This window comes from Lagenorhynchus albirostris, chromosome 10 (genome assembly GCF_949774975.1).
Source record: "Lagenorhynchus albirostris chromosome 10, mLagAlb1.1, whole genome shotgun sequence".
NCBI classification, from domain to species: domain Eukaryota; kingdom Metazoa; phylum Chordata; class Mammalia; order Artiodactyla; family Delphinidae; genus Lagenorhynchus; species Lagenorhynchus albirostris.
Genome location: NC_083104.1, coordinates 21,447,420 through 21,473,386, shown reverse-complemented (window position 1 = coordinate 21,473,386; position 25,967 = coordinate 21,447,420). Strand labels below are relative to the sequence as shown.

Here is a 25,967-nt window from a genome sequence, read left to right as displayed (position 1 = left end):
AGAAAAATCCAGACATCCAGCTGATTTTGAAAAATATGTACACCAACATGCAACAGTCAGCTGCAGCAGTTGCCACTTTTGACTAAGAATTTTCACTTCAATATGTCACAGATCCCACTATTCTAAATACACTCTTCCTAATGTGGTTATTTACCTCACCTGTTTCCCCTACACTTAAGTATTTTACCACACTGCAAGGAACCATGCCATACAGGAATTATTTTTAGTCAGATTTAAACTCTGCCCTTGAGAAGTTATGATCTTCTGATGATTTTATCTAACTTCTGCAAAAATTTGCATATTGAAACTTTTACAATTTAGTAATGTACACAGTAGTACTAAGTAACTCAGGTAATTTCAAACAGCTTAGCTAAGTAGCCTGAAGAGGAGGTCAGGTTAGGCTTGAAATCCCTCCCTGTTCCAAGACTTCTAATTGGACAGCTCGAGGTAAATAACCTAAACTTTCTAAAGCTATTCAGCTCTCAGATGAAGATATTATCACCCTCTCACAAGGCTACTTTGAGAATTATTGTAGCACCTGTGTATAGCACCTGTAAACTGAATCTGTAACTTTTAAGGAAAGCATATACATTTATGCCATATGATTTTATAACGAAACAAATTATTTGTCAATATAGAGCTAGAAATAAAAATAAATGAAAATTTAACCCACTGACATGTAATCAAAGCTTTTAAATAGAAAACTGCCATCCAAGTCAAAAACAGAGAACATGTACGACATGTTCCCACACTAAGATACTAAAACTCATTTTCGGTATTTATGCTTAATTTTGTTTTAAGCCTTAGTCCTTTAGGAGGGGGAAAAAAGCATTTTAAGAGGCGTTAATATAAAAATAGAGTCATTCCATTTCATTACCTTATTATGTTAGAGAAAATTAAATCAGTAGATACTTATTGTGGCTAAAATATTAATTCAAGTACCATAAAATTTTCCTATTAGTAAATCTGCTACATATTTAAAAATTATTTCTACCTTACTACAGAACTACTTACTGTCCTTAATATACTTTAAAAAATTTCAGTGAGAAAAATAGACAATATATGATTTTATTAATAAATAGTGTGAAAGCATCAGTGATAACTGTTTAAACATTAAACTCTTTTAACATCCATGTCTTGGCTTTAATGTTGGGCATACTGGCCTCTATGGCACTGCAAGTAAACACACGAAAATACTTCCCATTTCCATGCACAGGTATTCAGCTATAACACCATTTACAAATTATTACGGACAAGATAACTTTTGCAATAGTATTCATTTGGACAGCCACAATTAAGTGAATATTAGATCAAGCAAGAAGTAGGCTATGTTCAATATGCTCTAGACGTCAGGCTGTAGTATTTAATGTTATTTAAAACTTAATTTTCTTATTTTTTAAAAGGGACATATTTTGTATATGTGGGTGCTCAAATGAAAACTGAAGAATGCATTCTTTGACCATAACAAAATTCATATACAAGAGGGCGTTTGCCTCCTCCTCTAAAAGAAGCAATACATTTGCTCACAGTCTCTCTCTCCAGGCACCATTTTCCATATTACTAATGAAAATGCTGACAAGCACCAACCCCGAAATTCTGTCTTCAAGGGAAAGTTACAAAGTTAAAAAACAGTGGCTCATTATAAAAAAAAAAATCAAATTCCAGCAACACTAATGCTAAAAATGACATGTATTAAATTTCTTAGCATCCAAGAAGTATAATATTTTCATGAGTTTTCTATTATGTGCAGATTTCCTTTCCTTAAGAAGTAAAATGAAGTTTGAACAGTACAGTCTGTGGTGTAGTGACATCAGCAACTGCCAGTTCTTGCCCATCAACGAGTCCCAATTCTAAAAGAAAAAATATACAATTAACCAAAGCAAAAAAACTCAACAAAATAGGTAATACACACATATACAAACTAAACTATAAAGAATCCTGGGCTAGATAAAGATCAAAATCCAGTTCTCTTTATTTAATCAAGGTAGTATTATATGTGATTTCCTAGAGATTTTTTAATATTCTACTAAAAGAGCAATAAATTCTATTAATGTTGCTAAAGATATAAGTAGGATGGTAGCACCATTTAAAAGCATTAAAAGCAAATCTAGAAGAGGCATTTATTACTTTTACTGGAAAAGAAAAAGAAGAAATTGATTAGTATTAGTAAATATACTCATTTAAAATACCTTTCAATGTCTTGGAGAGATTTGGCCTTGTTCGTTCTTCAATAGATGTTACTGACTAGAAAACAATAATGTAAAGCACATTAAGTGAAATTAAACTTTTAATATAATTTTGTGGAAAAAAGTAAAAACTGAACACTGATCACCTGTAAGTAAAGTGTTCTATTTTTTCCCTCTAATGTGGCTGTGATAGCTGGAGATTTCATCTGCCTAAATTATAAGAAAAACAAAGTCAAAGATCACTTTTTAAAAAACAATCCTAGTTTTTAAAGTTTTAAAGTCACAAAAATTCTTCTACAACATAACAAAAGTCTTGAACACTTACAGAGAAGCACTATTGGTTAGATAATCCAAAACCTCCTGCAGTTTAGCTGATGGAGAAAACTGAATGTTTTGAGGAAGCTGGCTACAAGCTGGGCAGTTTTCCTAGATATAAAATAAAACACAAATCACAGCGGCACATGTACCAATAACAGTCTCTTTATAATGAGGAAATGAAAATCAAGTTGTTTTAATAATCATGCATATTCCCTATGAACAAATTTTTATGTTTTAAAACCTCCTTTTCCTAAAGGGCCATTTTTCCTGAATTATTTTGCTATACAGTATTTATTTCGGGATACAGTATTACAAAAGATATATCAGTAAGTAGGGTTCTGGAAGTTAGAAAATACTTAGAAAGGGTGTGGGCAATTTCATTCATATTTCCAGCCAGTAATTAATATTTAAAAATCAGGGACTTCCCTGGTGGCACAGTGGTTAAGAACCCACCTGCCAATGCAGGGGACATGGTTTTGAGCCCTCGTCCGGGAAGTCTCACATGCCACAGAGTGGAGCAACTAAGCCCGTGAGCCACAACTACTGAGCCCACGCGCCACAACTACTGAAGCCCACGTGCCTAGAACCTGTGCTCTGCAACAAGAGAAGCCAGCACAATGAGAGGCCCACACACCGCAAGGAAGAGTACCTCCCGCTTGTGGCAACTAGAGAAGGCCCGCGCACAGCAGTGAAGACCCAACACAGCCAAAGATAAATAAATGTTTTAAAATAATAAATAAATAAATAAAAATATGCATGATCAAAAAAGTTTTCACGGGCTTCCCTGGCGGCGCAGTGGTTGAGAGTCCGCCTGCCGATGCAGGAAACACGGGTTTGTGCCCCAGTCTGGGAAGATCCCACATGCCGCGAAGCGGCTATGCCCGTGAGCCATGGCCACTGAGCCTGCACGTCCGGAGCCTGTGCTCCGCAACAGGAGAGGCCACAACAGTGAGAGGCCCGCGTACCGCAAAAAAAAAAAAAAGTTTTCATTAGTATACTATTACTAACCTTTCTCTCTGCTTCAAATGTGTACGTGTACAGTCCATCTACATCATTGAATACCAAGTAATTATTAAGGGGAATATATGCACTGTAATGAAAAAATGTTCATTCTTATGTAATTGAGCCAGATCAAAACACAGATTTACAAATATATTAAAAATGAAATCCATTACCTTGTGGCTATTTTAAAAACCTCAGTGGCACACACAGCTAAAGTGGAGAGAAAATAAAGGTGCTTTAACTCAATGAAAATTAGACATTTAAAATTAGAAGTTTTTAAAAAGTCAGTTATAAATCAGTACAGATAAATTTACAAGGTTATTGATTACAAAATAAGTAGATAGAAAAATACATACATAAACACTCTTATTTGTAAAAACTGAGAAAGTAACATTTTATATTTGTTTTATATACTCCAAATGATAGAGTACCACCTCATGTTTTTCTCCCTCTTCTTCAGATTACCGTGCAGCCTGTTACACTGATTACAAAGAAATGGCACTAAAATGTCCCCTTATTACAGAGTACTTTATCTATGATATAATGTAAGAAAAAATATATAAAGGGTCCAATAGCTTGTTTTGTGGTTTTGGGGGCAGCTTGATTATACCACCATCCACCCAAGAAGATAATCAAATTCCCAGAACACCAGTTTTCTGAGATCAAGTAGCTGAAGAAGTATCAATTTAGGTATTGAATCAAAACCTGAAGGAAAGAAAACAAAATTAAGTAGTGGCCATTTTTCCTCACCTGCAATGACTGCATTTGTGGAAGCTACTGCAGGAATGATTCGTTTTACTACCCCTGAAAAAATATACTGATTAAAATGTGGTCATTTCTTTTAAAAAGTAGGTATCTTAAATTAGACAATATGATTATTTAATATCATTTTCCATAACTTGATTTTTCGGGCTTTCAGGTCAGAAAATAGACTTAAGCTTAACAATGAAACAACCTTCTTTCACATTCACATTATTTTCTGTCACGTTCAGAATCTTAAGCAAGTTACAGGAGGAAAGAATAGTAAATTCTTCACACTGTTTCATATAAAGATGAGACAATAATATATTAATAACTGCTAAAAATTAGAGTGTTTATTTTGTTCCAGGAGCAGTATGAAGATTAAATAAAATATTACGGAATTTTCATAACATCATGTTAGTCTTATCACTCTGATTTTTAAAATAAGGAAAATGAGGTTGAGAGAAATTAACAACATCCACAGCTATACACCTCATAAGTGATAGGGGTGGTATATGAACCCAGCTCTGCCCTAAAGTGCATAACTTTAACCGATACAATATACTATACTATACTCAGTAAGCTTTGAGTAAAATAAAGTAGGAGAATAACAGTTACCTAATTTTTCCTCATCTAATAGTTTTAGCTGTTCTATTCACAAAAATTTAAAACAAACAAAAACTGTGCCTAATCATTTTGTTTCACTCTACAATATGGACTACACAAAATATTAAACGTAGTTCTCTATTTCTACCCCACTTTTTTCATATCAGTATCCACAAATTAGGAATGAACAAAGCCCCACCTTAAACCATTTTTTTAAGTACAAAATAAACATTCTGTAACTATATTTGTACTGTTCATTTTAGAAAAGCAAAAATTCAGAGAAAAGTAGCCATATTATCTTAGAGTGTGAGACAGCCCTGAAAGATGTGTTCCCAAGACTTCAGGTGTAGGCAGGTTTTAAAAACTTCAAAAAAAGGGAAATATCTAAGAAGGCGCGAAAGGAAGGCAGTTAAGTTTGGAAAGCTGTTTTAAAAAGTTAATTCTGAAAGAAGAAATAGGGAGGAGCTAACCTCATGATTACTGGAAGCTCTCCAGTGAAACACATAGAGCAGGACATACTAGAAGGAGGAACAGGTAGTCACAAACAGGGAGGAGTTGAAGAGACGCTGTCCAATAAAAGCAATGTGAAAATGATAAAGATACGCCCCTGTCCCCCACCCCTTTTCAAAAAATCTGGACTTCACTTCCAATTTGGCTTCTGTACTCCCTGTCAAGGCCCTCCATCCTCAGGCTGAGAAGTACACGCCAAGCCTTGCTAAAAGGTATGGAAGGATAATTGAGACTACATATTGAAATGAGTTTATATAGTTCCTGATCAGGACAAAGAGAATTCATTTTTTAATTCAAACAATTAGCAAATAAATGTACACTATATGCCAGACACTGTTCTAGGTGTTGAACAGAGGAGCAGTAAAAAAAAAATTATCTGCTCTTACAGTGATGGAGGAGTCCATTAGACTGGATGGTCAGGGAAGACCTCCTTGGGGAGGTGATAATGTGGGCTGAAATCTAAACCATGAGAAAGACCCAGCCATGCAATGACCTGGGGAAAGAGCAATTCTGTAGAGTAAACACCAAGGGCAAAGGCCCCCAGAACAGGGATGTATTAGAGTGTTAAGTATGAAATATTCTTTGCATAGAAAAACAAGGCTACCATTAGTTCTGAGCAATTATGAAAAGGTAAAATAGCGAATGGCTTACAAGTCATTTTCAGTTGAATGATCAGGAAATGGTGCAGTTCATACCTGAGGGATAAGCAGCCAACCCTAAGGGGAATCCAAGGAAGAGCATTCCAGGTGTTAGGATCAGGAGTATTAAAGCTCTAAGGTGGGATCAGGCTTGGGATCAAAGCAGGTCAGAGGAGGGGAACAAGGAGTGTATAAGAGCAACAAGGAGTGTATAAGAATGGAATTTTCAAATGACAAACCAGAACATTAGTAAACATAAGGAAATAATCACAGGAGAGAAATGGCATATTTTCACAAAGACAAAGCTCTTTCTGGTGAACTTGATGATCTTGGACAAAATTCTAGGAAGGGTGAACTGAGAGTATCTACATTAGGAAACAGTGATCACTAAAACTGAGCATTATAATTGTTCATTGAGACAAGTCACAGGACTTAGTTACTGTGACTAGCTTTGCAACCCAAGGAAATGTGGAGGATAGGCTTCTGGAGAGCATCTGGAAAGGTCTTTCATGACATCCTTGTGAACAAGACAAACGTGAGGTACTCAAGAAGCTATGATCAACAGAAGGAGATAAATCTAAAAGGGCCTGACCAGAAGTATGATTCAGATGTCTGTTCTCAGCTAGTTTAGTCTTGTTAAAATTTTTAATTAATTATTTGGAAAAGAGATAAAGGATATGATTATCAAAACAACAAGTGATATGAAGCTAAAAATACACAAGTTGGAAGGCATAAAAGAATATACATATATAAAGAGAGAAAAGCCAGTTGAATTTAAGAATAAACTTATAAGGACCTATACTTGAGTATAAAAGAAAAAACTACCACCCCCCATAACTGCCAAATCTGTAATAGGGAGATGTGGCTTAGCAATTGTATATGTGGAGAAAACTTCCAGCTTTTAACAGGCAGTAACCTGAAAGAATCAAAAGTAGAGCATCAATGTAAACAACAACAAAAACTAAAAAAGTCTGCTCTCCTCTAAGATTGCATCAATGATCAGAAGTTTATCATACGACCCATCCTAGAGCACTGCATTCTCACCTGGATAGTTAAGAGAAGTATGGATGACTAAAATATGGTTAGAAAAAAACATGATGGGAACTTGAGTCATGAAACTTGTCAAAGGGTTAAAGGAACTAGGAAGGTTGATGGGAGTGATAATGATTTGGAGGGTTCAATACGTTAAGGGCTATTACTTAAAAGAGAATTAAATGTATATGTGGCATACTCTGGGACAATACTCAGACCACACTAGAGATGGAGATTTCTGCTCAACGTACAGAAGAATTGTCTTAACAACACTGTCCAAATGTGAAATAGACTGCCCCAGGAAGGGATAAATTGCTCTTCAGCAAAAGATGAAGTGAATAAATGGCTCGACCTGGACGACTTAGGGCCTCTTCCAACCCTAAGTAAATAAGATTCAATAATTTTATTAAATTCCTTCTAGTTAAGAAGTAGTATGGATTCTAGTAAACTCAGTTCCCTCCTACCAAATTTGGGGCACCTTTACTGAATCCCAAATGGATAGTACTACCTGAAATCACATCAATTATTTCCCCCAAGGCATCCCACCTCCTGAAAAAGGGATCATCCTAAGATCATAATATACGACCATTCACTAACTTACCTTGAGTGAGTCTATACGTAATACCCCTAATGTTATATTGTGATGCTCTCTCCAGGGATTTTTGGAAAATCCACTGAATATGATCAGGATCATCGCCGTCTAATGGAACCCCTTCTGTCAGAGGAGAAAAAAAGGAAGGGAAGACAGAAACATGTAAACATAAATCAACTTATTTTTAATATAATTATCCAAATAAATAATATAGACAAACATTTTATGTAATTCTAGATTATGAAATTAGGTTTATTACCTCCAAAAGGCTGCTCCTTAGGCCACTGCAATATCCTTACATATTCAATACAATGTTCTGGTAGCCTGGGCATCGATGCAATGGTGCACATAGGAAAATTAACCTAAAACCACAGTTTGCCTTTTTTAGTGGATTTTAAACAAGAAATCACTTTAAAATGTAACTTCTAGTTATGATCTAGTTTGTAACACTTTCTTATAATTCATCCTAGCCTTCTACTTACAGAAAGAGAATATTTTATATCATTAAGAATGCTTCTGAAACTAACACAGAGGATCTGAGTCATTTCACTTAAGTTGATCTGCCTAAAAAAATAGGTTTGCCCTATATTTACAAAGTATATAAATTTAAGCTTTGTTAGAACATGGGAAGGAAGGGCTGAATAAATTCTCAAATATGAGTACTCTATTATGTTTACCTAATACTCATATCTGAAGATATAAAATTAGCCAAAATAAAAATAAATTCACAGTTAAATCAATTCCAAGTAGATACTAATAAAGTTATTTATATTTATAAATCAAAATTCTAAATGCCCTTTAAAGTGGGTATGTAAATTAAAGAGCCCCATCTTTAGAAATATCATTCTTATCCCTGGTATCTTTATCTCCCTGAAACAATACAGGCAAAGACCAAAGAAAATAGATTACAGCTCTATCCCAACATATAACTTTGTAATTGATCTCTTGATCTCTACTCTCCAAATAAAAAAATAATACAAATGAGTTATGAGAACAGTATCAAAATGATGATATTCAGTCTATATTATATCCTTCCTCAGAGCAAAATTTCATATTTTATCATCTTTCTTCTTAGCATGATTTTTAAAATATGGTTACCCCTAATTAAAAATCCTAGGGCTTCCCTGGTGGCACCGTGGACCCCTAATTAAAAATCTTAGGGCTTCCCTGGTGGCACAGTGGTTAAGAATCCACCTTCCAATGCAGAGGACACGGGTTCGAGCCCTGGTCTGGGAAGATCCCACGTGCCGCAGAGCAACTAAGCCCGTGCGCCGCAACTACTGAGCCTGTGCTCTAGAGCCCACGAGCCACAACTACTAAGCCCACGTGCCACAACTACTGAAGCCTGCGCACCTAGAGCCCGTGCTCCTCAACAAGAGAAGCCACCACACTGAGAAGCCCGTGCACCGCACGAAGAGTAGCCCCCACTCAGGACAACTAGAGAAAGCCCACATGCAGCAACAAAGACCAAATGCAGCTAAAAATAAATAAATTTTTTAAAGAATCCTAAATATTGACTAGTCTTAATAATTCAATCCTTATTCTACCCCAAGATACTATAAAACAGATGTGGGTGCTTTGGTGATTACCTGTGGTGGGTACAGTTCCAGTGTGCATTCAACACAAGCAGTCATTCCAGGCAGAATCACCCGGGCATTTCCTTTAAAACCTTCTGTCCCCCCATCTATCAAAGGGACAATGGAGCTTGGATCTAATACACCATCTTCATAATTTAGAAGAGATATCTAGGAAAATTATTTGAAGGGCTTATAAGGAGAGGGGGATAAGAATTCAAAAAAAGGGAAATGCTATCTAGTAATTCTGTAAATCAATCACATTATTGAGTAATAATATAACAAACCAAGGGATTACATTAGTAGCAATTTACATCCTCACCTGAAAATTAATGACTGGTAATAAACAGTGAACTACACCTATTACTGAAAATTGAATAAACTCTGATTTTTCAAAAATATGACACAAAAGTCTCATTTTTAGTACGTTAAGAGCAGCAGGAAGAACTTCAGAGAACTGTAAAAACACTAAGTCTTTACCAGCATGCCATTTATCCATCTTCTGGCTATGACAGAATCCAGTCCACATACAATTATATGAAATTCTACGAGAAAAAAAATGCAAGTTTTTTAAAATGCTGCTGCACGAAATAAGTCACAATTTCTAAGAAACAAACAAAAAACCATTTTTCATTATAAAACAAACACACACAGCTTCTACTCCTTGAGTAATCCTTACTCAAGAGAGCAGATAAAAATGCACCTGATGGTGCCAACTAAGACTTAAAACAGTGCCATTCTCTTTTCAGTCAACGACATTCCTGAAAAGCCAACACCAAGAAATGAAAGCAAATAAAGAAACAGGCTTCAAATAGCTAGCAATCTTCAAACAGACAGCAACTAAAAAATAATAAGAATTTAGTGAGAATTTAATTTCAAGTGGAAAACTTACGTCGATAGAAAGTGTCGTTAAAATCCTGAATCTTGTTGAAATGTCTGAACATAAGTAAAGGAACTTAAGCTGCTAAATTTTTAACTTGCAAAATGAATTCAACAATTCCATAAGGATCAAATTATAAATGTATATTTAAAACAAGACATAAGTCATCAGTGTTCAAAGCAGGGGAATTCAAGGAATCTGACAAAATGAACACAATCCCACCCCATGAAAAACCTTTTTTCTAAACACTACTCTGCCGTAACCACATACAGTAGTTTCTCTCATCTCCAAACCTCCATATCATTATAACTGTGTCTCTGTTATACTTTCTGCTCTGCTTCAGTTCTTATATAAAACCATAAGCCCTGGGAAAACAGAATGTGTACCTTCAACCACCAGCACCAAGCAGAGAGGCAATAAACATTCGTTTAGTGAAGAGAACAGGCACATTATAGTTCCCATTTAGAAAGGGGATTTTAGAAGTTAATTTACTGCACAAATTAACACATTGTACACCTTAAGTTTATACAGTGTTGTATGTCTGATATGGTCAATTAAAAAAAAAAGTTACTGCAAAGCTAATTTTTAGAAAACATGTTTCCAATAGCTTTTTCAGGTGCTAATGATTTGTTATTGGTTTTTTTCCCTCGGAGAGGGGGAGAGATGAATTTTCTTCCTCATTTAACTCAGTTTTCCAAGACTCTCTTTTTACCCAACCCACACCATATCTGCAGGCTTCCCCAGCCTGGAGGGTGCCAAGGGAACCCCATTCAAAATTGGCTGTGGGTGTGAATCACAGTAGTTAACATTTGAACAGCATATATATGCTAAAAAAATTTTTTTTAATTTTTCAAATGAAGCAAATTTGTTTAGTAACATATAAATTACACTCCCCTAAAACAAATCATGCATTACACATTTTAGAAAGCAAAATGGAGAAAAGAGGGACAATACATATGTTTGCCCTAGACTTTTTTATTCTGGCCTACAAATAAAGTTATAAAAAATACATTCAATTCTAGCCTTCACCCACTCAGACCTCTATTCCTTTTGAATGCCAGGCAAACAAGAGGCATAAGCTGCAGCTAGAACAGCTAGAAAAGGTCAAAAGAGAACCAGAGCAAACACTGGAAGAACAAAAATTGGAGACGCAGGAGCCAGACCAAGAAATCCCACCTCCTGGATTTCTACAAAATACCCAAAGTTTCCCAGATCTTAATAATGGGGGTAGACAAAGAGTGTGCACACTTTTTTTCCCCCCTCTTTCTCCCTATATGGACCTGAATTTGCAGTTTTAAACTTTTTATTTTTGCAAAGATAGTACACAGGTGTCCCATATTTCTTTCACCTGGTTTCCCCCAACAGTTACATCGTATATAACTATAGTACAATATCAAAACCACAAACGTAACACAGGTACAACGTGTGTGTAAAGTTCTGTCATTTAAACACATGTAGATATGTGTAGCCACCACAATTAAGATAAACAACTATACCATCACCAGAAATATCTCCCTCCTGCTACCCCTTTATAGTCACACCTATCCCTTCCACCACGCCTAATCCCTGGCAATCACTAATTTGTTCTCCATCTCCATAATTTTGTCATTTGAAGAAGGCTATAAAAATGCAAACATACAATATATGGTGTTTTAAGATTGGCATTTTTCATTCAGCATAATGCTCTTGATATCCAACCAAGTTGTAGTTCATTAGTTAGTTCTTTTACTGCTCAGTATTATTGTACTGAGTACGATAATTGTGTATTGTATATACGGTATTAACTGTACCACAGTTTAGCAATTCACCTACTGACAGATGTTTGGGATGTTACCAGTTTTTGGCTACTGCAAATATAGCTGCTATGAACATCTGAGAACAAGTTTTTATGTAGACATAGTACTCATTTCTCTAGGGTAAATGCCCAGGAATGAAAGTGTTGAGTCGTATGTAAAGTACATATTCAAATTTTTAAGAAATAGCCAAACTATTTTCCAGACGGCTATACCATTTTATATTTCCCACCAGCAATGTACTAGTAATCCAGTTTTCCTGTATCTTTGCCAGCATTTATTTTTCATTTCAGCTACCCTAATAGGTGTGTAGTAGTATCTCATTGTGATCATAATTTGGATTTCTTATAGCCAGTGATACTGAACATCTTTCATGTGCTTTTTGTTATCTTTTTTAGCAAAATATCTCTTCATATTTTTTGTCCATTTTCTATTTGCACTGTTTATTTTTTACTTTTGAGTTATGAAAGTTCTTTATGTATTCTTGATGAGTCCTTTGTCAGATAACTACTTCCTAAGTATTTCCCAGTGTGCAGCTTATCTGTTCATCCTCTTAACAAGATCCTTCACAGAGTAAAAGTTCTTAATTTTGATGACGTTCAATTTACCACTTTTTTTCTTTTATGGATCATGTTTTAATGTGGTCTAAGGACTCTTCATCAAGCCCTACGTCCCAAAGATTTTTCTCCTACATTATCTTCCAAAGTTCTGCAGTTTTACATTTTATACTTAAATCTATGATCCAGTTTGAGTTTATTTTTGTAATTTTGATGTTTGAGATTCATTTTTTTGCCACCAGAATTTAGCGAAGAGATTATCCTTCCTCCAGTGAATTGTTTTTGCACCTTTGTTGAGTATAAATCGGCCATATTAGCACATGGCTATTTCTGATTTCTCTATTCTGTTCCGCTGATCTGTGCCAATCTCTCTGGCAATACTACACACTCTTGATTATTGTAGTTATATAATAACTCTTGAAATTGGCTAGTGATTCCTCCGACTTTATTCTTTCTCAGTATTATCTTAGGTGTTCCTTAGCCCTTCTCTATGAATTTTAGAATAATCCCATCTGGAAAAACAAAAAAAATTGCAGGAATTTTGATAGAAATTATGTTTAACTTGTATACAAATTTGGGGAGAAGTGACATCTTTAGTATGCTGAAGCATCTAATTCCTGAACACAGAGTATCTTTCCATTATTTAGATCTCCTTTGATTTCTTTCATTAGCACTTTGCAGTATTCAGCATACAAGACCCATACTTATTTTGTTAAGTTTACACCTAAGTATTTCTCCTTTTTTTGAGTGGCTGTAGATGGCACTGTATTTTAAATTTCACTTTCCATGTGTTCACTGCTAGTACAGAGAAATACAATTGATTTTTCTATGTTGATTTTTGTATCCTGTGGTATTTCCAACATAACAAATCCCATTTCCTAAATTTCTATGAAATACTAAAAGTTCCGGGCTTCCCTGGTGGCGCAGTGGTTGAGAGTCCGCAGGTCGATGCAGGGGACACGGGTTCACGCCCCGGTCTGGGAAGATCCCACATGCCGCGGAGCAGCTAGGCCCGTGAGCCATGGCCGCTGAGCCTGCGCGTCCGGAGCCTGTGCTCCGCAACGGGAGAGGCCACAACTGTGAGAGGCCCGCGTACCGCAAAAAAAAAAAATAATTAAAATAATAATTAAAAAAATACTAAAAGTTCCCTGGATCTAAAGGTATGGGAATCAACAAAGTGTGAACAGTCCTTTTTTAAAACATATTTCTTATAAAAATATATTTACTCTGACACACCTTCCATTTAACTAATAATATACTGACTCTTTACTTTGCCTGCTATGGTAAGGCGACACGAAGATTAATGGGGGCTTCCCTGGTGGTGCAGTGGTTAAGAATCCGCCTGCTGATGCAGGGGACACAGGTTCGAGCCCTGGTCCGGGAAGATCCCACGTGCTGCAGAGCAGCTGGGCCCATGTGCCACAACAGCCGAGCCTGTGCTCTAGAGCGCGTGAGCCACAACTACTGAAGCCCACGAGCCTAGAGCCCATGCTCTGCAATGGGAGAGGCCACCGCAATGAGAAGCCAGCGCACCACGGCGAGGAGTGGCCCCCCGCTCACAACTAGAGAAAGCCCACGTGCAGCAACGAAGACCCAATGCGGCCAAAAATAAATAATGAAATCAAATAAAGTTATTTAAAAAAAAATTAATGGGATCCAACCTACGAACTCAGAGTCTAGTAGAGGAGATATGCAACTGAAACTGAAATTAAGGGCAATAAGGCAAAATAAATGATGGCACTGGCTACATTTATAAAATTTATATAACCTTAAAAAGAAAAAACTGGTAGGACATTAAACTAAGTGTTACCAACAGGTATCACAGTAATAAGCTTACTGCTGCTGCTTATTTTCCTTTTGCTTATCTGTATTCTCTATGTTAAACATCTCCTGTATAATGATAATAATAATAATAAAAAGCTTCAAAAAGTTACGTATTAAGTAATTTATTTGTCAAAAGGATACGGAACTACATTGCAATTAGGAACTCTGTCATTTAGAAATTCTGCAGCAACTTCAGCCTTAGGTCTTCCAACATCTTTAGGCCTACAGGAAAAATTATATTTAAATTATCATTCACGATATAAATCTAGATTATCTATATAATCTACTTTCACACATAAAAATATCCACGGTGAGTTTATTTGGAGGCTATTTAGAGGAATATTTTTACCTAAGTATTTCTGATGAAAAATTAGTCATTCAACACTAAATGTCAACCCTTGTTGATATTCTAAATTAAGTATTTACAAGTATTGACAAGTCCAATTAAGTATTTAAGTAAAAATATAAACAGTGCTTTTTTTTTAAGGTAAAGCATAATAACAGCATGTTTCCTAGCCACTTCTCACTGTTGTGTTTCCCAATGCAAAAAATTATCCCAGATCCAGAGATTTCCAAGTATTTGCCCTAAACCCCAGAACTTCAAGGTGTTACTATGCAGGTCTTGGCTGAAATAAATTCGAGAGGTCCTAGGGATGCAAGAACGTTCACTTATCTTCCCATGTGTGCTGATTAAGTAGTAACTTTTGTGCCCCATAAGAAGCCATAACCATGTTTTTGAAGGAATAATTCCAAAGGCATTATCTAAAATTGCAAACGTTACCAATATTTTCAAGAAGGTAAAACTTAAAAGACCTCAAAAGGTCACTCCTAGATAATAACCATAGCTACAGACAGGAAAAGACAGGAATTCTCTCTTCTAACCTCAGTACAAATGGTATTTTCTTTCCTAATATTTCCACATTCTCCTCACAGAAACAAATCACTCCCTCATGTATACATAACAAGTTCTTCATTACTACTTTTTCACAACATATTTTTGGTTATATACATAGGTCTATCATACTAGACTATGAACAACTGGAAGAAAGTTACCATATTCTTACCTCTTTGTACTCCTTCCTACTAAGCACAGAATAAACACTTTAAAAATAAACGAATATTAAAAAATCAATGTGCCTAACAGAAATCATATTTTATTTAAAATTGGAATTTAAAAAAAATGCTTTACCAGGTCAATTTTCTCCTAATACAGCAGTATGCTTTTTTGACTCAAAACTTCTGATAAGAGTTTTTTTTTTTCTGATGAGAGTTTTATTCTGACTTTGTCCTAACTTGCAATAGAAGAGGCTCTAGCATAAGTCAAGCAACTTGATTTCAGTACTGCATTCAACTACTCTGGACAGAGCTGTTTAGGTATGTAAAGATGATAAAATAGAGTTTCAAGAATCTTTTAGGTTGTGCATTGTATGTGCTTTCATAATAGATCCCAAATAAAAGAACTCCTAGATGGTTTCTGTGGGAGCTGCAACTTTATCATTCCAGAATTAGGGGATTAGATTGCTCCACCTAAAAACTGCACTTTGAGCAAAACGGCCTTTTATATACATCATCCTTGCAGGACACTGTGGCCTAATTACCTAACCTGGAAAACAAGTACCTACCCTGGGGTTTGCTCTGAGATTAAAAGAGGTACTATAGATAAAGAGCTTAGAAAGTACTTAATATATCCTAAGCACTCCACAAATGTTAACTGTCATTATGATCTTCAATTATTATTTCAGCCCAAAATTAAAGGGCATGGCCTATTATCAATAACCAATCAATTTGGTGGTGTCTTTTTTTTTCTCTTTCTTTTGAATTTTATTTCATTTATTTTTTTATACAGCAGGTTCTTATTAGGTATCCATTTTATACATATTAGTGTATATATGTCAATCCCAATCTCCCAACCAGTGGTGTCTTTTTTAGAGCAGTCATACACTAAAAATTTGTCAGACTGGAAAGGGCCCACAAACTTTTTCTATCAAGAGAAGAGAAATTCCGAGGTTTAAAAAAATAAACAAATGAAAACCTTAAAAGTTAAATGTAGGGTTCACACAATTACAATACTTTATTAACTTGACTTAGTTTAACCCATCCTTCAATCTCTTTAAGATTTTCCACAAACTTAATTTTATCTTTTCTGCTAACCTAACCTCATCCTGCATACCTAGAACTATTTGAGTGCTTTCTGTCAGTACTCTATAAGCATCAGAGAGAGAGAAAAAAGTCCTTATCTCTCTGTATCTATAATTCTTTGATTAACAAATAGATACATTTATCTAAGCCATTCAAGCCCCTAAATGCCACATACTAAAATTTATTAATGAACTTTTCCTCATATCTGCATATAAGGCCTACTTCCAGTTTTTTAAGTCACTTCAAACAAGCTGCTCTTAGATTACCTTCTCTATGTCATGTATGCCTAAGGTAATTATCCCTCTTTGTTCCATTTCACTTGCTCCTGGGTTTCCTCTCCTTAACTCACCATTTTCTTTCACCTTCTATAAAAAGTTCAAACTCTGTCACAACTTCATTGCCCCAGAGTCACCACTCAAATCTTGGCTCGTAAGTCCCCACCACTATATCTCACGAGGGCCTAATACATAGTTATGGTTCTCTTATGAAATCAACAGAAAGAAAAGAGCTGCACTCATTGTCTTCAGGGCACAATCACCCCAAAATCACATACACCTTCTGTAGACTTCCTTAAAAACAACAAAAACATATATTTGCTTACAAAACTTCTTTCACCAGAATGCCCAAAATTTTGCTGCAAAATTTTACCTAAGATGGGAGAGTAGTTATTTTCTTAATAAAATTAGTGTTATCCTCTCAGTGGTTTTTAAAATTATTAAACTGCAGTGTACTCAAGTTCAAATGATTATCACAATTTTAAAATAAGATATTAAAACTTACCTAAATAAAAATTGCCTATTTAGATTGGAAACATCTATAGTGTCCATGTCTATAACATGAATCTGTCTAAAACCAGACAAGGCCTGTGGGAATAAAAAAAATCCAATTAAGCAGAAGTTTCGTCACATCTGAAATTTTAAAATTTCTTTTCAATGGTCTTAAATCTACAAATTCTCAATAATAAATTCTGCACAATCGTTTTCAATGGTTAAAGAGTCTTACAAGATATATAAAATTCAGGGTTCTTGTAAAAGGTCAAAAAAGTATAACTACTCAGTTTTAAACAGTCCATATCCAAAACAGAATAACTCAAAATTTCTATAGTTGTTTCATAATCCCATAAACACGTCTGTAAAGTTTGTTGCTTTCCTGCTGTTGCTGCTGCTAGATATTTTAATTTTACTAGTCTTACTACTTAACTGTATTTGCTATTCTTTTTCAGAATATTGTTAAAAGTAATTCCTACAAGCTTTATCTTAGTTTACATAAGCATGCCGCCATTCAGGACTATAAGATTATATTATAAACACACACACATATGTATATACACTGCACATGTAAAAGAAATATCTTAAAAGTAGAGTCAAGAGCAAGCAATCAAACAGCTAGAGAAAAGCAACGAACTCTTGTGTTTCAGTGATAATGCCACATATTTTAACAGTACAACCACTGTTCAAATTTACCAGCAGAAGCAAAAGATTAAAAAAAATAGATCTCAATAATCAATTATGCTTTTCTGGTCTTGGTCAGTCTACTTATGTAATCAAATTGAATCACTTGGCAATAATTTCCCCATTTTTCTGCCCCTCTTTATAGCAAGAAACTCTCAAAAGAGTTGTCCATACTTTCTTTTTCAAAGTCCACTCTTGCACTTGCTGTAAACAAGCTTTCACTCCCATCACTCCACGGAAAACCACACTTGTCAGGTCATCAGTGACCTCCACGTTGCCACCTCCAACGACCAGCTCTCAGTCTCTCTGACATGACCCATCTCAAGTGTTTGCCAGGGTGTGGATCAATTCCCCTCCTGAAAACATGTTCTTCACCTGGTCACCCCACTCATGAGAATATGAACACTTTTTAAAAATTGGTTTCCCATTCACCACACTCATGAATTTTACTCCTAATTTACTGGCCAGAATTTGGAGTGCCCTTGCGCTTATTAGCTCTGGTGATTTCAGACAATCTCATAACATAAAGCATCATCTAATAGGTATCTCAAACTTTACAGTTTCCAGAACCAAAGCCAATCATTCTTGCTCACCAGAACCAGCAAATCTGTTTTTTGCCCAGCCCCCCTCACTTCAGTGAATGCCAACTCCATCTTTCCAGTTGCTCAGGGCAAAAACCTTATCATGTCATCCTTGACTCCTCTCCTTCTCTTATGTCCCACACCAATCCATCAGCAAATCCTGCTGACTCCATCTTCAAAACATATCTATAACCCGACCACCTCTCACCACCTGCAGTACTACCATCCTGTTCCAAGTCACTCTCACCTCTTGCCTAAATGACTGCACCTTCTAACCAGCCTCTCAGCTTCCTTCTCTGTTCTCAACACATCAGCCACAGTGAGCCAGGTTAAAGCCAGACCAAGTCAACTCATCTGCTTAAATCTCTCCAATGACTTCCTGACTCAGAGTAAAAGGCAAACTTCTTACAGCAGCACCTCAAGCCTTTTGGGATACTCCAAGCCCCTCCCATTATCTCTGATATCCTCCTAGAAAATGCCCCTCCTTCCTCACTTCTGCTTTAGCTATAATGACCTCCTTGCCCTCCTGGAACATAAACAGTTATGCTCCCACTTCACAGCTTTTGCACCTGATATTCCCTCTGCCTAGAATGTTCTTGCTCACCTTTTTGCTCAAGTAGCACCTTTTTGTGAACCCTTTCCCTTCCCGCCAGGCTATATATTGATATCGTCCATCCTTCCTTTCTCCATAGCATTTATTACCATCCGACATACTACATAGTTTACTTGTCTTTTCCCTTCCATTAAAACATAAGCCCCACAAATACAAACACCTGTCTTGTTTGATGCTGTAACTTTAGCATCTAAAACAGTACCTGGTATACAGAGAAAGAGGCTGAATAAATATTTGCTCAATCAATAATATTAATGTCATACCCTTTTTTTTAGAATGAGCCTTTGGGGGCTTACAATCAATTGAAAAAACATGTATGTATATCTCTTTTGTACTTATGTGTGAAACAAGCAAAGTAACAAGTGGTAAAACCGAAAACGCTTAGTTTTCTTCTTTTTTGGAGTAAGAGGTTATTACAATGCAGTAAATAACAAGGCCACTCCTAAAGTTGCTGGATGACTACTCCTCAGATCTAATCTCCAATTACTTTACATTTAAAATTGGTATCTATCACATTTGCAAATAACAGCTTTGGAAAAAGTTAACTATTTAGGGGATTTGTGCATACAATTTGTGCATACAAAACCACTGCCCATCCTCCATAAATCCTTTGGTTCTCATGCTGCAAGGGTATTTATGTCTGATAAGGTACTGTCATTTTGGCACCCTATCACAGAGTATATCATACATGCTGCTGTTTATTTTGTGAGAGACTTGTCTTCCCAATGATATTTCAAATTAAGGACACAGATCATGATGGCTTACGATGCCCACAGCACCCAGCATAGCCGACTACCATGAAGCGTATTAAGTTTTTGCAGTCTCACTAGGAGCATGTTAGTGTTTCCTAGCAAAATTAATGCGGCTGTTTATATTTAAACTTTGCTCCCAAGGCTAACTTTTCAGGTCCTTCATCTGGCTGTTATCTGCTTCATTTTCCAAGAAGCCTACTCTAGCATTTCCACTTTCCCACATACTAACCATAAGGCTGGCATACAACAGCTGCACATCAATTCTTCCCTTATCCATTTTTGCTAAATAAACTGATAAAGTCTTATAAAGAGCTACTACTGTAGTTATCAGAAGTCAATGAAATGGAACTTCCCTGGTGACGCAGTGGTTAAGAATCCGCCTGCCAACGCAGGGGACAGGGGTTTAAGCTCTGGTCCGGGAAGATCCCACATGCCGCAGAGCAAGTAAGCCGGTGTGCCACAACTACTGAGACTGCATTCTAGAGCACGCAAGCCACAACTACTGAGCCCACGCACCAAAACTACTGAATCCCGCATGCCTAGAGCCTGTGCTCTGCAACAAGAGAAGCCACTGCTATGAGAAGCCCGCATACCGCAACAAAGAGTAGCCCCCGCTCGCCGCAACTAGAGAAAGCCCGCGCACAGTAACGGAGACCCAATGCGGCCAAAAATAAAGAATAAATTAATTTTTAAAAGTCAGTGAAACTAATTAAGTCACAAAGTATGTATTTCCAACCAGTATACAGAAACAGCTTCACTAAATAGTATCCTCTCTTAAGACAACAGTCATTTAAAACAGACTGACCAAAAAAAAGGCTTAGCTCCCCCAAATTTTATGGGTATACTACCATATGGTCTTAAAAAAGTTACTATATGATTAGATCATGTAATGACCTAATGGTTCAGTGAAACACCTAAGAACTGATGGCCTGGATTGGATTCCAGGTACATCACCATAATCCAGAAAAAACTTGTCATTTAACATCCCTGAACCTGTGTCTCCCCTCTATATAAAACGAGACAGTGTCCTATCCACCTAAGTGGGTTATTTTGAGGGACAAAAGAAATAATAAATTCTTTGAAATTACATGTTAAATATGAGTTACCAGTTTTGTTATTTACTTCACTGAATTAATGAGCTCTCTGCAAGAGGAAGCACAAAGATTTGTTGGATAAAAAGCAGAGAAGAAAAGAGAAGTAAGAATTTCTATCAACAACTTTACAGCCGAGGACTTCAGGGCTTAAAAAGTTAAGTTACATGATCGTTTTAATTACTATCTGGAATTTGACCTGCTAAACTTATCTAACAAAGGCTCAGGAGAAACGGTTAACAATCATAACAAAGAAATGACAGAAAAGAAAAAAGGTTTAATTATCATAAAGAAAAAACTTCATATTATATAGTTGTATTACCAGATTTTTCAGGAGCTCACATCCTAAGCCGCCAGCTCCAATGACTAGAACTTTACACGTATCTAACAAAAACTGGAGAGACTGTAAGGAACGAAAAGGCATATTAAAATCTAGTTGATAAAAACCTTAAGTAGCATCAATAAAGCAACAAACCATAAAATAGCTTCTGAGGTTTCCATGAAAAATGCAACTGACGATAAAGAACAGCCTCTGTAGTTAGTAAATTATATTAAATTTATGAACAAGGTAGAACCAGAAATTCTATAATCCTAACGATTTCAGAGTTCCAACTTTAATGTTTTTAAACTGACTTTTATTGTATGAAATTAAAATGGTATTTCTAACAAGAAAAACTAAGCCTAGTTAAGAGTAGTCTTTTTTTTTTTTAACTTTGAAAGGGATGGAAAGCATCAAACTCATTTAACTGACTTCTTACAAATAGAAAAGTGTAAAAATTCTAAGAACTGAAGATCAAGCACTGCATAAGGTGTTTAGAGGTCTTTAAAAAACATAAGGCAAGGGCTTCCCCGGTGGCGCAGTGGTTGAGAGTCTGCCTGCAGATGCAGGGGACACGGGTTCGTGCCCCGGTCCGGGAAGATCCCACATGCCGCAGAGCGGCTGGGCCCGTGAGCCATGGCCGCTGAGCCTGCGAATCCGGAGCCTGTGCTCCGCAACGGGAGAGGCCACAACAGTGAGAGGCCCGCGTACCGCAAAAAAAAAAAAAAAAAGGCAAGAACAATAATAGCTGCTTTTGAATACAGTGGGTTAAACTTACAAAACATGAGATGACAGGAAGAAAAAACAGACAAAGCTCTTAGAATATTGCCTATCAGCAGAAACAACCACTTAACAGAAGTATCTTAAATTGTTAGGCTAAAAAAAAATTTTTAGAAGCACAAGAAAATATGTTGGATTATCCAAAGAAATGGAAAATACTGTCAATTCTGTCCAAGATTCAAGGAAAGAAGAGTTATTCAGATAAGACACCGAGTCAAACCCAAGAGTCTGAACCTTAATTTTAGGAGCAGCACAATACTTCTATTTCAAAACATCTCTTCATCAATACAAAAGGACATAAAATTTTACTGTAAAATTTACTGTAAAGGAATATTTCCTACCTTGTAATAAAAAACAAGTTGTTTCTAACTAACATTTGCTTTAGGTCAGACACTACCAGTTCCAAATTCTATTCCTCTATTATACAGAAGTCACATATTTTTTATACTTATTAACATGCAATTAATTATATTCAATTCTAAGCAAAGATGCTCATTTCAAATAAACTTCAAAATTTAAACAAGCACATCTATATTCCTGTGAAAATTAAATTTCTCATAGCAGGGCTAAAAAGGTGTGTCTCAAAATTAATTTTAAACTGGAATTTTAAGTGAAGTATAACTTAGAATTTTAAATGAGGTTATGAAGTCATTTTACTCTTGAAAATTTTCAACATGTTACATGAGAAATGTGAAAACAACTCAAATATTAGTCATTCAAATAAAATCAGTTGCAAACATTCCATTTAGTATTTCAAGATAACTTACACAATTTTATTAGTATTTTTATTATAAGAGTAAATTAAAAAGGAAGCATTTTATTGTTTTTGAAACATAAAACTATTAGAGGAGTTATTTAAAAATAAACGTTTCTCACTTCAGTGCTCGGTTCGAAATCAGGGTGTGTGAAGGGTCCAGATCGCTCGAGGAACTTCTTTACATGGTTCCAGCGACCTTCCCAGTCTCCAGTGTCCCCACACCCACCATCAACAGCCATTCTGCACAGAACACAGTAAATTCAGCTGCAAAGATCAGTATGAAAAAGCCACACCTACAACTATTATGGTTTCCCCAAATGAAAAGGTAACGACACCAGACCTGCTCAAATAAAAAGGGTAATATTCCATGTGGTTATGCTTATGCTTTTACTGTCTTTTCTTGCTATTATACACTTTATTTAAAGGTAAGAACTGCACATGTTTGAGGAAATAAGTCAGTCGACATGTTTCTGGGTTCCTAAAACAACCTAAGATCAAACTTGGGATACTGGTCAATCAGTGAGAAATGGGCTTTCTAAACATTTGGAATTTACTAAAGATCACTGCAAACTGCCCAATCTGTTCTATGAACACACTTGGAACAGGAAATATAACCTACAAGGAAAAACAAAATCCATAAAAGCCCTCCACTTCCAGAATCCTAATGCTTGACATCTAACACAATTCATGTGTCCTTTCCAAGTTTGAAGGTGAGACTTGAAGATTATTTTTCATGAGAGGAACTTTAACACATTTTTCTCTGAGAGGTCCTAATTTTCAAAAAAGAAGCTCTTAGGACTATGAAGTGGTTTCTGTTGCCACTAAACACAAAGAATGTTTTAGGGTATAATTATGCCACAGATCGGCATTACCATCTAGAAATCTTTTAGAACATACAATTGAGTAACGAGGGACTCCTCTAACAAAATACATGTATTTTCTACTCATTGCAAGATCATGTTTCGTTGTGATTATTGTTAATTTTTCAAATTTCCTATAATCCCACAATTTCTACCTTCAAACATATTAGTATATCCAATTTTTACAAAAGGGACCGAGTATTGCCTAGCAATAAAGACCATAGGTTTTGATGTCACAGCTGGGTTTGGTTCCACAATTAATAGCATTGTGACCTTGAGCAGATTACTTAACAGTCATAAACCTCATCTGTAGCTTGTTTATACCTACTTCTTAAGGTCAGAATGAGGATAGAGATAATCCACATAGACGCCTTAGTACAATACTTGGTATATAGTAAATATTCAAATTGTGGCTGTCATTTTAAAGTGGACAGGAAATGAAAGGTGGAAAGAAATGTGAAATTAAACTTGTTCCAAGTCCTCTTGCAATTGAAATTCAACTTTCTGAGGAAGATACCTAAAGACTCTAAGGCCCTGCTACTGGGAATTGGCCCAGAAATTAATACTAACTCACCACGCCCACTGCAAGAGTACTTTCTTCCCCTCCCACATAAGGAGGAAGAAAAAATATGTGGTGTTGCCCAGGGTGGAAAACACTTCGTTTAAACCTGTCTCACCTGCACAAAACTAAGCATCTGATATGAAATAAGGTGTGTAATTAACGGAGAAAATAAGCTCTTTGGAGTCAACACTCTCCTTTAAGAGCCAATGATTTTGCACAAATGATTGAAGTGCTTAGTACAATACCTGACATAAAGTTCTCCTAAAAAGTTTGCAATTAATACTATTGTCTCAGTGTTTACAAAAGGCCCAAAACGGCCTAGTGTCCGTTTCATGTGTTTTAGTAAGATTCCCTTCTCACAAGGTCACTGCTCTGACAATTTGGGATGGAGGAAGAGGGGGTCGCAAGGGTCCGTCCGCAAGACCTTTAAGTCAAGCACCCCGGCGGGCCAGCGCGGGATCTGTGCGCGCTACTCGGGCCCGGCGCCCGCCCGAGACAGAGACCAGGAGGGCCCGCCGGGCCCCTGGGGCTGCGGGCGGGGCTCGGGGGATGAGGCGGCGCAGCCTGCGCTCCGGGTGCCCCCCTCCCAGCCCCCCGGGCCCGCTGCGGCTGGTCCCCTAGGCCTGGGGTGGGGGGAGGCGGGGGTCCCCGGAGAGGGCCCCGGCCTCCCGGCAGCACTAACTTCTCAGCCAGCAGCTCCTCTATTCTCCTTCTTTTCTTCTCCCTAAAAGAAAGAGAGAATAAAAGAAGGGTCAGCATCACGCTACACACTGGGCGCCGCGAGGGGATGAGGGGCGAGGGGACGGGGCGGAGGGTGGGGGGGACCCCGGGTGGAGGCGACGACCGCCCACCGCCGCGCTCTCTCACAACCCAGCCCGGCCCGGGGCGCCTGCAGAACCCGGGTACTTACGGTTCCTCGCCATCCGCCATATTGTTCTCCGCCTCTTCCCAGGAACCCCCACGGCGGGAGGAGCGAAGGGGCGGGGCGAGGCCGGGAGGCAGAAGGCGGGGCCGGCAAAGGAGGCGGGGGCCGGCGACGGGGGCGGGGCCGGAGAAGGGGCGGGGACGACAAACAGGGACGGGGAAGGCGGGGAGGAGGCGGGGCTAATGGGGCTGCCTGTGCCAGGCTCCCGTGGCTTCAAAGACTTCTTTGTAATTAAAATCTTGATTAAATACACTTAATTGGAGAAAACTAGTGTATAATGTTATGCTGTGTGAGAATACAGACGTAATACATTGTTTATACAATTTATGTATATGCAAAGCATCTCATCACCTAAAGATAAATGGTGATAGAATTTTGGAATACTTTCTTCCAGAGTCAGAGATAGATAGGTAGATATGTAGGTAGATAGATAGGGGTGTGTGTGTGTGTGTGTGTGTGTGTGTGTGTGTGTGTGTCTGTGTGTCTGTGTGTGTGTGTCTGTGTGTGTGTGTCTGTGTCTGTGTCTGTGTGTGTGTCTGTGTGTGTCCCCGTGCGCACATGCATGTGCTTGTTTGGATGGCTGGATACAGAAAAACAACCATGTTCAAAAATATTAGTGTGCGTACATATATATGTATATCCTTTCTTGGAGTGCGACAAGAATGAGATTTAGAGTCAGAAGAAACAGTTTAAATCCTTAACTCTCCACTGATTATGAGACCTTGGGCACTTCTGTCTTCATTTGTAAACTGGGGATGATAATGTTTACCTTGTAAGACTGGAATTAAATGAAATCCATAGTGTTTTCAAAATATAAACCCTGATCAGTCACATCAGCATCATTAGAGAACTTGTTACAAATGCAAATTTTCAGGCTCCACCCT

General features: G+C 37.1%; 1 protein-coding gene across 3 annotated transcripts; it reads right to left on the bottom strand.

Annotated features, from left to right (window-relative positions):
* Window positions 1-1,054: 1,054 nt before the first annotated feature.
* On the bottom strand, window positions 1,055-25,169 carry UBA3 (ubiquitin like modifier activating enzyme 3). Of its 3 annotated transcripts, XM_060161371.1 has the most exons (18): window positions 25,069-25,169; window positions 24,841-24,882; window positions 22,856-22,976; window positions 21,203-21,283; window positions 17,173-17,255; window positions 14,395-14,475; window positions 10,092-10,135; window positions 9,680-9,744; window positions 9,215-9,370; window positions 7,885-7,987; window positions 7,635-7,748; window positions 4,257-4,310; window positions 3,680-3,716; window positions 3,513-3,594; window positions 2,512-2,612; window positions 2,333-2,396; window positions 2,190-2,244; window positions 1,055-1,850 (listed from the first exon to the last, which is right to left on the bottom strand). In XM_060161371.1, the coding sequence occupies exons 1-18, from the start codon at window positions 25,086-25,088 to the stop codon at window positions 1,762-1,764; spliced, it is 1,392 nt and encodes a 463-aa protein (XP_060017354.1). In that variant the 5' UTR covers window positions 25,089-25,169; the 3' UTR covers window positions 1,055-1,761. The 3 variants fall into 3 exon arrangements, with proteins under 3 accessions (XP_060017354.1, XP_060017357.1, XP_060017356.1); XM_060161374.1 differs by lacking the exon at window positions 9,215-9,370; XM_060161373.1 differs by lacking the exon at window positions 24,841-24,882 and having other exon boundaries at window positions 25,069-25,120.
* Window positions 25,170-25,967: the final 798 nt, after the last annotated feature.